General features: G+C 45.3%; 1 protein-coding gene across 3 annotated transcripts in view; it reads right to left on the bottom strand.

Moving 5' to 3' along the window:
• RORA (RAR related orphan receptor A) overlaps positions 1-14437 on the bottom strand; it is a 695618-nt gene that overhangs the window by 85712 nt on the left and 595469 nt on the right. Inside the window, exon 1 of one of the 3 annotated variants that reach the window (XM_037151067.2) lies at positions 11930-12081. The exons of the other annotated variants lie outside the window; for them this stretch is intronic. Coding sequence (XP_037006962.1) covers positions 11930-11960 — 31 coding nt within the window. The 5' untranslated portion in view covers positions 11961-12081. Of the gene's footprint in view, positions 1-11929; positions 12082-14437 lie in introns of those variants that run through there. 3 annotated transcript variants of the gene reach the window in all.

Here is a 14437-nt window from a genome sequence, read left to right as displayed (position 1 = left end):
ACTTCTAGATTTTATTGTTACTAGCATGCCTACAAGGAGAGCTGTCAGTCATTTCTCACATCTGAACAACCATGTTTCTTTACGGCACCTCTTTTACAAGCATCAATCCTTAAATACATGTTTTCACATTCCTGCTGATTACCACACTATCTTTGCTGGGAGAGGGCTGTGCTCAAACACAACTACAGCACCCACATTTTCTGTAAACACCCTGAGGTGTCATCAGATGGCTGGTAACCAACCTTCTTCGACAAGAGAAGCCTGAGTGCAAAACATATTTCTAGCAAATGAAAACATTCTAAAAATGCCTAAGCCATCCTAACAGTAAAAATGAATGGTTTAGTCAATATTTCCCCTAAGCAGCCATTCAAATCACATAGAAACTTTCAAGCCACATTAAAAGGGATTCTAAATGTAACAGCAGCAGGAGGCTTAGAAAGCCTGCCAAAACTCCGAGACATCTTAACTCATCTTCAACAACTTTGTTTCTCTGCAATGGTGGAAACAGAACACTTCTGTTCTACCCGGTTTTGCTTGTGATAAAAAACTTGGCTTTTGAAATAGATTTCTGCGAAACGGATTATTTTGTTGAACAGTATCATTTTCAGAAGGTGTTTGCTATTATGGATGCAACTTGAGTTAGAGGAAGGCGGTTTTTCATGATTTTACGTCTAAGGTAAGCATCCTGGAGGCACACGCAACGTATGTGCAATTTCTTAAGTATATCCATGCAAACTGGGCAATATGCTCGTGTTTAAAAACCTCTGTTGAAAAAGTCAAGGCTCTAATTTCTTCCACCAGCTCCCATCAGATTTACTTTTCAAACTACTTTATCGCTTCTGGAACTGCTGAATATTATCAACCCCCTCTGGGAGATTCCACACAAAGAGGAAATAAAGTTAAGGTGCTTACATCACACCATGCTGGTTTATAATGAACTGTTATCTTTCTAAGTCAATGTTTCAATGAAACTCAAGTTCTTAAGAGATACAGGTCTCAACTGAGGAAGTGCAGTGATATTTTTCGTGATAGGGCTGAGTTTTGTTATTTTCTCTTTGTAAGATGGCAACACAGGAGACACACTGTTGCTGCTTGCTAATACATTCCAAACAATATTAGGAAAGAGTCACATTCTCTGGGTTTCTGGCCTGGAATACTTGGTGAGGAATACAATTACTGTGGTGTACAACTGTTAAGGCTATTCAGGTTTTCTTTGTTTAAACAACCTCTCTACCCCCAGCTGCCTGGGTTTTAACTCAACCATCAAAAATGGAAAGAAGGCTTTGGGCTAGAAGTTGATAAATAAGGTATGACTGTCATTTATAAGAGCCAAGTCTAGGCAATACTTATTATTATTCATGAAAGCTTGTTTGTTCTTTAATTTCTTTAAATGCTTGGCAAAAGGTAATCATTTCTTTTTACCTTACATTTTTACCTCCAAAAGGAGCTGATGAGCGGACTGAAGCACCTATAGCAATTAGGGGTGATCCAGGGCGTAAGGAAACTAGAGGCCTTCCTTTGCTTCTTCCAAGTCTTGAACAAGAGACCAGGCCATCTTCCTGTTCTAACAGAAACATTTTCATAGAAGGAGGGAGCTGGGAAAGATCTCAGTGGCTATCTGTCCAACCCTCTACTTTGACAAATGGGGAAACTGAACAATGGCGATAACCTGACGATGACAGGGTTGCAGACGTAAGGGGGTTTCTGCCATCCAAGCCTGTTTCTCTGTGATGGGGACCGTGACTCATGTGTAAAAGTAAGGGTGCTGGACTCCAGGGGTTTTCAGCCAGAATTGTCGGAGTAGCTTAAAAAAATTACCAATACTTGAGCCCTACCTCAGACCACTAATCAGAGCCTCTAGGAAGACAGCCCGGCCTTGCAGATTTTTAAGCAGCTCTCCAGACATCTAACGTACAGACAAGGTTGAGAACAAAGAGAGCAGATGACCTCTAAGTCCCCTCCTGGGACTTCTGCCTAAGGTTCACCATTGGCTGGGAAAAAATTCTTGGGTTCCATTCCCCCGTGTCCATCCAGGAGGCCATCAGCCTTTCTAAGCCATTATGCTGTTTTTATATGTTGGCCTATATAATTTGGATTCATTCACACTGGACAGCTATTGTCACTTTTGGCATTTATCTGGTTCAGTAATTTTCAACCAGGGTGCTGCAAGAATTTTTAAAACATGCAATACCTGACTGTTTAGTCAGGGACACTGACCTTTCTTCCCTTAGAGTGTCAAATAAAAAACGAACAAGACCCAACACAACAATAGCTGTCCAGTGTGAATGAATCAAAATTATACCTATTTTTTGTCAGATCAGCAAAAATATATTTCTTGGTGTGCGGCAGAATTTTCCCCATCAGTTTAGGCATGCCATGAGATGAAAAAGGTTGAAAATCGCCGCTCTAGTTCATTTACGTGTTTACTTAGGCGTGGTCTCCCTCCGCCCACCAGAACGCACACTCACGCACAAAGACCAGACACTAAGTCTGCCACTGCGTTCTGCCGCCCTGGTCCTGCAGCGTCACCTCTGCCACAGCAACGGGACATCGCACAACCATTTTCCAAAGACAGAGCGGGGTGGAGTTGCCCTCCACCGTGTAAACCAGAGCTGTCCCACTTTTCCTCCTTTCCCAGACTAGCATCTAAGCTGCAGGAAGGCTGTGTTGGGCCTGCCTCGTTCAGATTTGCCACCTTCAGTGCCTGGACATCGGCAGATACACGCCATGTGCTCAGGGCCTGAGAAATGCCATCTCGTGAAGTAGCGAGCCTGCAGGGCACCGAAACCTTTACTTTGTTGCTGAAAAAGCAACACAAAAAAGATATCACTGTTTCCACTGGAGTTGGCCTTGATGCCTGTGGCATAATCTCCAGGCTGACCCCCCACTTAGTGGTCGCAGTGGTGGCAAAGCCCAGCTCGAGCTTGCTGAGGGCTGGAAGGCCAGAGCTCCCTGGAAGGATTTATGCAGAGAAGGAATACAGTAATTGGAAAGTGCCGCAGGCACCCCCCATTTCAAAGCATCCTCTCCTGTTTGGACCATTTGGGTAACAGATTTTAAGTCTGTCCACTTCCTTCTATTCACTGGTTGACAGTGAGGCTGAAACAGCCAGGAGAATATCTATCTCAAGTGTGATAGTAACATGCAAGCAATGGCACCTCTAACCTCTGAAAGAGATTTAAGTGGACTAAAAGGAAGCTTATGCTGGCCCTAATGTTATTCACCTTTCTGAATTTCAGCCTCCCCACTCATAAAAGGAGAGGGTTAGACCAGGCGGGTTCCCAAACCCGTCTGGTCTTCAGTTAGCAGAGGAGCGTCTACAAATCCAAATTCCCTGGCCTTACCCCAGACCCTCGCAAGCAGGGTCCATGCAGGTGATGGAAAAACAGGCATTTATCTTTAAAATCTTCCCGGTTGCCCGTGAAGATCAACAATATTTGGACACTGCCAGGGGGCTGTAGGACGCCAGTGCCCATCTAGCTCTGACTAGACAAAGGTTTCACTAGGGAGTGCTGAAGAACACCCAAATTGGAAATACCGGAGACGCTTTTCAAATTCCCGGCTTCCTGGGTCAGGAAGACCAGATGTCTCCTGGGTTAGGAGACGGAAAAATCAGGCTCTCTCCGGGTGGGAATCGGGAACCTGCCCTTGGAACTCTCTGGGTTCTGGGGAATGCTGCACACTTTCAGAACCACTGCTTTTGGCAGGATTTTAGAGCCTACCTATGGCTTATTTGGAAGGAAATCAAATCATGTTCACACGTTACTATAAGAACTGGCTTTATCCAATCACGTTAACGTTTCATTGGGTGTCACAAGCTCTCCTTTGTTTCAAATGGCATGTGGCTCATAGAAACTACAAACCTAAACCTGTAAGCCCAATGGTCTTAAAGCAGCCTTCTCTGGTTAAGCATGGCTGCCAATTTCTCCGTGCATTTTTTAAATGCTGACTCATGGTTTATAAGACATGATTAGAAGGAAGTTGTCTCAACTATTATAAAAGCACACAAGTGGCACTTGAGTAACCTAGCACACAGTAGGCGCTTACCAGCTATCTGCTCAAACAAATTTACTTAATTATTTATACCCAGTGTGCTACAGAAGATTTGACATGAGAAGAAACAAATAGAAGAAGAAGAAGAAAAAAAACCCCTCCAACTGAAAAATGAAAATAGCATTCTGCGAAGAGGAGAATATTTCTCATGCAGTGAAAGAATCACACGTCGGGGGGGGGTCACGGTTTGAAAAACAGTTTGCTTCAAGAACTGACCTGAAACTTAACCACAAGTCTTCACTTCTGAACCACTACCTTATTTCTATGATGGAAAGCTTTAAACAGCAGGTTTTCCTTGTTTCCCCCCAACCCTCACTTGTTTTTCACATAAAGAAGTACTTTCATCTTTTCAGTAGGAACGAGAAATCGCGGTCAGCCATTAAGATCTTGGTGATCGTGGTCATTACTGTTAGCCCTGGTTACTCTCACTCAACTCAGAAGCCTTGACTTCTTGGACAATGTAAAATTCATGCAAACTCTCGATCTCACTCTTCTGTGTAGCATCAGGACAAGGGATATTTAAGGAAATGGGAAGAATCAACACTTATCTCTTTGATTCCAACATAGCAATCAGATTGTTTCATGACTGTTTCACACCATCAAAATGTCAACCCACAATCCACTTGTATTATCTACCAATCCTAAAAAATGACATGGATGAATGCTTATCAGTATGCTGTGCAGTGTTTTAAAGCATAAACTGTGCAACATTCTACAAGCTTACGTAACATGCATCACTTTAGCAAACTGTACAGACTTAAATGAACCAAATGATCTAATGGTAAGTTTTCAGAAACCAAGGGGTTAATAGTTTTGCATCTATGTTTAAAATTGTTTTATTGCCAAAAACAGCTACAATAGTTCACTTCTTTCTAAATGTTTATCTTTTTTGAAGAAAAATGCTTTAGATTTAAAAAGGGAAAATGCTGTATTTCTCTGATCAAAGTGACTGACAGTCCCTTTTCAAAACATATTCGAGGGTAGTGGAATTGCATGGAAGTTGAAACTCTAAAAAACCAAAAAGGATTACCATAAAGGTCAAAATAATTGTTTACTTACAAACCAAATCTTACTGAAATTTTTATATTGAATATGGAGCCAAGTTTTATAAATCAGCTTTAATCTACTGTAAGACTTAAAAAAATTCCCTTCCTTCCAAGAAAACTTTTAAAATTCATGATCTCCCCCAGTTCCATTTCTAATAACCACGTAAAACACAAACACTTTGCAATCCGATGTAGAATTCCCCAGAGCAACTGAGAAAATAATTTCAACCTTTGACCTCTCCAGCAGCCTGATGGGAAATTCACTGGCACCATTACCACTGCGTCCAGCTTTCCTTGCAGAAGCAACCACTAGAGGGCAGACTCATCTCAGATCTGACACTGCTTTGGAGAAAAACATCTCATAAATGCTCCTAATGTTCCTTTAATTATTTTTGCAATATTTTTATTTCCCTAAATATTTGGCAATCAACTTCAGTTTATCTAACAGTATTCCTAAATCGGCCCAAGGTTCACTCTCAGAAATTACAATATCACAAAGGCTGAGATGGTCTACAGATACAGCCGAGCTTCTGTATCTTAAAATTTTTAAACAAAGTTTTAAAAACTCTGCTCTTTACTCCATGGCAGGTTGAGGGCCGAGTCAATCATGCCACAGCTAGTTCTTGGGTTCCATTTTTGGCACGAAAACACTGAGAGGTTCTAGACAAACTGAGGTGCGTTTGAGGAAGTAACTGACCGAGATTGTGGGAAGGCTGGCCGTGAGAACGGGGGCGCGCAGGGGGGCGGCACAGACTGAGGGTCAGAGGGGCTTGTGTGTCCTGTTTCATCCGTAGTCTTTAAATGACAGACAAGTCTTTCATCGAGTGGTGGACTCACTGTATTCTACACGGCCCAAAAGAAAAGATCAGAATTAAGAGATTAAAAGTACGAAAGACCCCTGGCCGGGTGGCAAAATTGGTTGAAGTGTTGTACCAATGTCCCAGGCTTGCGGGTTCCATTCCTGGTCAGAGCACATACAAGAGTCAGCCGATGAACGCATTGGTAGGTGGAACAAAGAGTCGACTTCCCTCTCTCTCTCTCTCCCCCTTCCTCTCTGTCTGTCTCTCTCTGAAATCAGTAAATTTTAAAAATAAATTAAAAGTACAGAGTAGAGATTTGTAGTTGATATAAATTTTTTCTAATTCAAGATGGAATGAGCTACTTCTAACAATAGTGAGCTTCCATCATAGGAGGTGTTCTGTCCAGCACGACCAGACAATCAGTTGGCAGAAATCCTGTGGAGAGAAACCAAATGCCAATAGCACATGTATCTGAATGACTTTTAAGGTTCCTTCTCTTCCCCTAGACTCTATGAAATGATGCTTATTTGCTTTCAGACAAACACACCTCAAACCAGTTGCCAGAGAGGTAAACACCCATCATGTGAGAAATGAGCTTTTGCAGATTTACTTGGAAACTTTGACTCCTCGTGTGATTTTCAAAAAGACAACAGATTTCTCCAGAGTATGCCCACAGCTCTGCCCCTTAGCTGTGTCATGGAAAGAACCAGGACAGTACTCTCAAGCCCAAGGACACTAGAGCGTTCTGCTACAGAAAGGCATATTCACATTAGAAGATGCATTTGCAAATGCTCCTGTGCCTGAACATACAGATGAATCTCCAGCTCAGTTCCGTCACAGTGATGATAGGTTACACGAGTTAGTTGCACTTCTCGGTATTGTCTTATTTAGCAAAGTACAGAAATGCTTACATTTTACCCAGACCCTCTCATAAACAAGCGGACTTAATGAAAATCATGGATGAAGGGAGTTAATGATAAGCAAATAAGAATAACTCCATTTATACCAAATTGATTTTATTAAATAGTAATTTAAGGATATTAGGCTCAGCAAAGCATTACATAATTGAATCTATTTTTTCCCTTATAAATGGCAGAGTTATAATTTCCACTAACTAGAGACAAAGTTATATCCAGGACATTTTCACAGCTTCCTCCAGGGGAGGCAGCATGAAGATGGTAGAAATTAGGGCTCTGAGTCCTCCCTTCCCCATGTGATGAGTGAGCCAGCCCATGACCTCTGTGAGACTCAGTTTCTTCAGCTAAAAAGCCCGACCTTCCAAGGAGCAGTAAAAAGGATAAGAATGTTGGTAAACTGTAAAGTGCAAGACAAATATAGATTAACATCACCTCTCTATTTATTCATGAACTGCCTGGTCAATTTCAGAGACAATGAAATGTAAAGCAAAAATATAAAATTGCTGGCAAGCCTAGGGAATGGGTTTGACATTTCTTTCTATACAGGAGCAAAGATTTATCATATAACTTCCTTGTAGTGTGATGAGGCTAACAAAGGTCAAAGCCGGAAATAAAAGATTTCCGTTGTTTTCTTGCATTTTGCCCTTTGGCTAGTCTACACTGTTATCTGTCTATGTAGACCTCTGTGTCTGCACGTAGAACACTCTGATAATGTACAGAAAACCATGTTCCATCTTGCACACACAACACGGACAGATACCCAAAGTTCTGACTTCGAGTCTCTGCGTCCGAGACTCAGAGGCTGCTATGGAAGGGAGGTGTTCTCTGTGGAGGAGCCGAGGGTGGAGCGGGGAGAGAACTTGTGAATCATTCCTGAAAAAGTCTTTGAAATTGTATCAAATGTCTGTTCCCACCTGTGTTGTCACCAGTGGGTATCTCCTGATTGTTATTATATTTTTAAGCAGAGAAACATAAACACGGTGTAGCCACTCACTCTGAGCATCTAATTGCGATTTTTAAAATCAGTAAATGTGAAATAGATAGGTTACGGCAGCCTGATTTCTTATTAGTAAAAACTGTGAATATTTAGAATGCGTGTGAAAAACATTTCTATGACAAAGTATTCTTAGAAGATTCATTCCATACGATGGCTTTTACTGATCACTAAAGTAATATGGGAGGATTTTAAGAAAACTGAACCCCAACTCCACCTCTGCAGATCTGTCTGTCTACCCACCCGCCTACCTATCCATCTGTCCAGCCAACCATTTTTTCTCCCACTAAATGGTCATTTTGCAAATATTGTTTTCTTAGGTGGCCCAGAGCTGATTACAAAGTGGCTGGGTGCTACTGCAGGTGCTTTGCAATTGTCTGCTTGCTGATCACATCTGTTTTATTGTGGTTCACTTGGTGGGGAGGGACATGTGGGAGAGAGAGGAGCCTAGTGAGAACTATCGATGTATTTACTAACATGATCTACTAGGCTTTGAAAAGCCCTAAAATGTATATCACACAAATACGTCTGTATCGAAAAGGTGATTTCTGTTTAGACATTGTATTATTTTATAATTGGGCAGCACTGAAGAAGTCACATGGTTTTCAAATCAAATACAACTCCAAGTGGTTTACTTGCATATATGATGTTGCTTTGCATTTCAAGTAATGTGACTGAACTATATAAAATCAAGAGGCTGCTCATGAAAATGGTGCTTTTAAAATATCCTCTACTTCACAGGGAATCCAAGCTCCCTTCTCTCCCCGTGGAAAAATGGATTCAGAGATCCTCTTTGTCTTTAGAAGAACTGACCTCTCTTTGCAGGATAAGCGCTCTGCTCACTGGAGCAGCCATTTGGGTTTCCTCTTTTCAAGATGATCCGGCCATCACCTTCCTTCTCCCAATCTTACCCATCAAAGGTCACAAAAAACGGGACAAAAAATCCTGGTGGTGGGCTATCACTGACATGGTGCTTAAAGGAAAATCAGGGATAAAATCCAAACCTCATTTGGCACAAAGAAAAGCCAACTGAGTCAAAACTATACAATCAAGTTACTGGAGTTGGAGGCATTGCTAATCACCAACGTCCACAGTGTTTTCAAAGTAGTAAGGTGCCTTACATTTGCACATGAATTGTGTTGGAGAGGAACCTTTGAAGGGACAGAAATTTCCTTTAAGCCTCCCCTTCACTCTGAAACCTCCATTTGCATGAACGTAGGCTGAGGACTCAGAGGCAGCAAAGGGACGCACAATCTGCTGAAACCCACGAGGCGCTGGCTGCCACCTCGCACGGCTGGTGCAGGGTGGTGCAGGGTGGTGAAGGGCGGAGCAAGCGCTGCCCTGACCGTCGGTGCTGGCTCGCCCCAGCTGCCCAGGACGCGGTCCCCACGGCACTGGGACTTTGTTAGTAATTACACAAACACAGAACTGAAGGAGAAGACTAGAGTTGCTCGAATGAAGATTTATTACTTCTAAGCATGAAACCACGTTAAGCCTAAACTTACTTGACAACTAGTGCAGAGGAAGTATTTTCTTCTTTGGTGAGTTCAAAAGGCCTGATTTAATGATGTTTAAAAAACAACAGTAAATCAGCCAACAAAGAGAACATTTCTCTTTTATGGTTGCTTGTTCTCAACTCCCCCGTCCCCTGGCAGACACATACCCAAAGCTATATTGTAAAGAGAGTTTCTGTTTTGCATGAAAAATCGAATTATACAAACTCTCTTACATATGGAACTGATTTAACTATTAATACTGAGAGGCAGTAGGGAAGTATTTAATATGATTCTGGGCCAGGTCACCCCCTTCAATCTGATATGGAAACACTTACTGCATTCCCCATGTTCCCACAAATTATTTCTCTTTAGTTTAAATTTGCACCCAAGCAAGAGAATCCCATTAAAACACAGGATGTTGTGATATTGGGAATAAAGTATCCTAATTATTAAGATGCACTGTAATTCTCTCTCTCTCTCTCTCTCTCTCTGGTGTATTGAAACTGCCTTGCCAGTACTTCTGAACTACTTTTCTCCAAGCACAATACTACGAATCCATTATCTTATGGCAGCCAGAGGTCACTCCAAGACAAATGTGTGGGCTAGAGCTTTGGGGGGATGAGGGTGATGGTATAATTCTCATGATATTGTTAGTGAAGGATAGTATGGAAGTTCACTTTGTGCTAGAAGTACAAAAGCAAAAAACCCCTACATACTTGGAAACATCAAAATTAAAATATTAAGGCATACTTTATTGTCTGGTTACTGTTCATTAGGGGAACCAGTCTTAGCTTCTCACCCTCGTCCCAATCAACACAAATTGTACTAAATGAAATGAACAAGGACTGGCTTGGGCACCTCCCAACTAGCAAAATGTATTTTATAACTTAAACGGAAAAAATGAAAAAAAAAAGTCTGAATTACGAAGGATATGAGTCATTTTATTCTTACCAGATTAATGAAACATAAAAAAATAGAATAAAAAAAACTGGGAGGGGGAGGGAAGGAGCATAGATTTCTTTCTTTAAATAAAAGTCGGTAGAAAATCTTCACATTTTTCCCCCAAATGATTTTAAATGTTTAAGAACGCGAATCACAGGGAGTTTTCCTCTATTTTACTTCATCAGTTGCATATTCTAAAAATGATTATGTCCCATTTCCCACAAGCCACAGGGAAAAAAAAGGCAAAATTTGCTGTGGGCACGTTGTAGAGAGAATTTCATCTCAAGCAGCTCATCGCAGCGTCCAGTACGTTGCGTCCTGTTAATAATTAATAAAAGAAATGCCACCCAATCTCTAGTGAGAAAGGCGAAGCTCGATGATCCGAGAGCAAACCCAGCGCGGATATCGAACCAGTGCCCTTCCTCCTCGATTGCAACAAAACCTCAATCTAGCAAACGTTTAACGAGCGGCACCCGCACACGAATGGCAGAACCGGCAGCGCAGTTTGGATCTGCAAAAATGCAGCGCATTGGGGGAGTTCTGTCCGCGGCAAGCGGATGGGACTCTCAATCCCCATTCCCAGCTGCCGGGTCTGGGAAGCCGCTCCGGCAGATTATCGGACCCAGGACCCGGCGGCGGGGGAGCGCGCGGCGAGTGTGGCGAGCGTGCGGAGCGGACTGTCTTCGGGGCTGTTTTTTCGGCCGCACGGCGACTTCCTGCACACCTCCAAACTTTGGTTTCCCATTAGAAACTTCCTTGACTTGCCACGGTTTCTTTCCCCCTCACCTGGGAGGACCTCGAGATAGTCCTGTCCTCAACCAATGCCCCCTGCCATCCTGTCACTACTCTGAACACGGAACCCTGATCAGGGCGAAGGCCGGGTGGACAGGCTTGGCCGCGACTCACCCGCGCGCGTCGGCCCTCACTGCCCTCTAACCTGCACCACTGCCCGCAAATCACACAACCCAAAGTATCAAGTCGGGGGTGCGCTGCGGCCGTGGGCTGCAGCCGAGGGAGTCTTAACACGCTCTACAAGCCCGTCTCACTCGGGTCCGGGCACTTTCAGAAGTGGCCGCTGCAGAACGCAGCGCGGACTTGCTGCACTTCCCCGGCCCGCGGCCGCTCCGGCCGGCCGGACGGCCTGGCCGCCAAGGCAGGGGAGGGGGGGCGGTGCGCAAGGCCTGGGGCGCTGACCAGTCCCCAGGGACTACATCGCGTCCAGGAGCGCGCACGGCCCGGCCTGGCCGCAGAGCCTTCCTTCACCACGTAGGCCGGAGATGTCTGGGGTGCGGGCCTCGGGGACCGGCTGCAGGAGCCCCCAGCTTCCTCCGGGCTCCCCAGGCCCCCCCTCCCTTCCAGAAGCGCAGCGGCTGCCGGCAAAGTTTCTTCCGGGAGCCCGGCCAGGTGCCCGGCGGACCCGAGCAACTGACAGGAGCGGGACGGGGCGGAAGAGGGGGGTCCAGCCCCTGCGCCCTCGCCCCCAACAGGAGGCAGGCAGAGCCCACCGAAAGACTCAGGTGGCGCGGCTGCGCGGGCCCTGAAGGCCCTGACTGGGCTCCGGCGGCTGCCCCGGGCAGTACGTGCGCTCCTGCAGGCGCGCCCACCCCTCCCCCTGCGCGCCCGCCTCCCCGCCTCAGGGAACGGAGAGCCCACCCGGCCCCCGCGGGGCGCCCGGGCTCACCTTTCATCGCTGCGATCACAAAATACATCATTTAAGCCGCGGTGCGGAGAGCGCAGGGAGAGCGGATGGTCCGATCCCGGAGCCCCCTCTGCCGCCGCCGCGCCGCCGCCGCCCGAGCCACAGCAGCAGCTGCCGCAGCTGCCCGCCCGCCGAGAGCCATCCCGAGCCATAAGAGGCTCCATGTGACCGGCTGACATCACGGCCGCCGCTCTGTTTACACCGCGCCCCTCCGCTTCCTCCCCGGGCGGGAGGAGGGAGGCGGGAGGCGGGCGCACCCCGCGCCGCGCCCGCCCCGCCCCCGCGGGCAGGTGATCCGAGGCTGTTGGGCCAGTGCCGCCCGGCCCCACGCTGCCCTCCTGTGCCCCCGGCCCGAGCCCGGGACCCCGGCCTTCTCCTCGCCTTGACGGGGATCTGCGGCCGCCCGGGAGCTTTCTGTTGGCGGCGCTCGGCGGAACTTGCACCCGACCACTTTCTCCCCTTAGCCCAAGGAGCAAGAGGCACGCAACGCAGTGCCACTTTCCCGCTCCCCTCTCGGAGTCCCCAGAGGTGTTCAATAATCCGGCTAGTTGGCATAAAAGAGGGATTGGGTCTCGGGAGTGGGGTGGGCTTAGCCAGACTCATTACGCATTTTCCAGAACGCCCCAACCCTACTCGGAAGGTAGAGCCCCTCCAGATCAGCGGAGAACGAAACCCTCCGAACCACCTGGAGCAGTGAGCTAAGCGCCTCCTGAAGTCTTTCCTGTGAGCAACAGGCCGGGCAGGGGGAACGCACGTTGGTAACTCACGCCACACCAACAACCAAGGTCCTGGTTTACAAATGCTTCTCTTCCTACCTACCCTCTCCCCTTTCTCCCCCTCCCCCCACCATCCAAGTACTGACACCTGGAGGAGGAGCCCCCTGGTTCGGGCCACTACATTTCCAGGCTCTGTCAAATAAATCTTAGGTTCCATCTCAGAGAACCCATTCGCAAGTGGAAAAGGCTGTAGGAGAGGGGTGAAAAAGACTTCTAAAGGTCGGCGTTGTGCATTTTAACTTGTAACCAATTCCCGCCAAACTTTGAAGCTTAAACCTTTTTTACTGGCTTTATGGAAACTTAAATCTTGACACTATTATCAGATGAATCTCTGTACCATGAATTTCAGGTGTTAGTTATCCAGAGTCTGCATTATTTAAAATTGCATCAGGCGTATCCGTAGTATTGAGCATAACAGCAAAGAAATGATCAAAAGCCAAGTTTGCATACCAACTATTGTTCCTTCCATTCTACTTTATTTTTCTGATGGTCTGTTTCCATTTACAACTTAAAATATTAGACGGCTATTCGCCGTTGCACTTACAGTGATTAAAGAAGCAGAGTCCTAGAATTTTTTCCATATAACTACCTGAGTTGTCCTTGTCCCGGCAGCTGGGCCGTACTTTAAAACACACGTACACAATCAGCACTGTAGGAAGCTAGAATCATACACCACCCACCCGGCTCCCCTTCAAGGCAAAATATACACAAGCTTCTGATTTAGAAGGTCAAAAAAATTTCATTGTACTTTAAATCAAGCCATAGCTTTATAAAAGTTTGCTTTCAGCTAAAGTCAACCCAATGCAGTTTTTTTCTTTAGGTTTTTTTTCCAAATAAAACCACAAAAATAAGAAAAGAAATCATAAAAGTATGAAGCTGAGACCTACCCATGTTAACTCAGCTGTCCAGCCATAGCAAAGTGGGCTAGAGTTTCAAATGAATTAACCATACCCTCTGTGATGTTTACACTTATGAAATTAAATCACACCACGTTCCCATGATGCAACTGCATCTCTCCATTAGGCAACACCCCTCAGTTACTGTGACACCATCATTCACTTTTGGTTCTCCATTTCTTTTGTCCTAAGGACTCGGACAAGGAAGGCTAATGCCAAGCTATCCTGTGAGCAGATTCTGGGCACCATTTTTCTTTCCTTTATACAGTTAAAGGACAGGAAACCATCAGGGACTGCACATTCATAAGCATGTTCTTCCAGAACATGAGTCTGGATCTACAACCCTGAAAATTCATGTTACTTTCAAACAGTATCCTGCTTTAGAAAATAATGCTTTGAAAACGACCGAATCCATTAGCTCTAGCCTTCCTGTCAGACATAGGACTCCAAGGCAAATAGTCTGACATTACTGGTAATTGGCATTTATTTCCAGACCATTTCAAATGGAATCGGGAATCAGGAATGACACGCAACATGTCACGTGCCCTGCCGTTCCACGTGGCAGAGTCATGTGTCCTATAGGTGTGCTCCCCATAAAAGTAGAATCTCATGATACTTATTTGAAATATTTACACATTTAGTCAACAAAGACGTTTTCAGAATAATGTAATACCAACCTTGCCCTTTAGAAATGTATTTCATGATCATTCTACAACTAATGAGCACCAGAACTGCAGATATTAAATCTTAATCTTCCTGTGTGGCGAGATGCTACTTGTAAACGTGGCTCTATGAGATGCCTCCAGCCTTTAACCCAG

This window comes from Artibeus jamaicensis, unplaced genomic scaffold (genome assembly GCF_021234435.1).
Source record: "Artibeus jamaicensis isolate MK-2021 breed Jamaican fruit bat unplaced genomic scaffold, CSHL_Jam_final contig_548, whole genome shotgun sequence".
In the NCBI taxonomy this organism is placed as follows: domain Eukaryota; kingdom Metazoa; phylum Chordata; class Mammalia; order Chiroptera; family Phyllostomidae; genus Artibeus; species Artibeus jamaicensis.
This window is presented reverse-complemented; position numbering and strand designations above follow the sequence as displayed.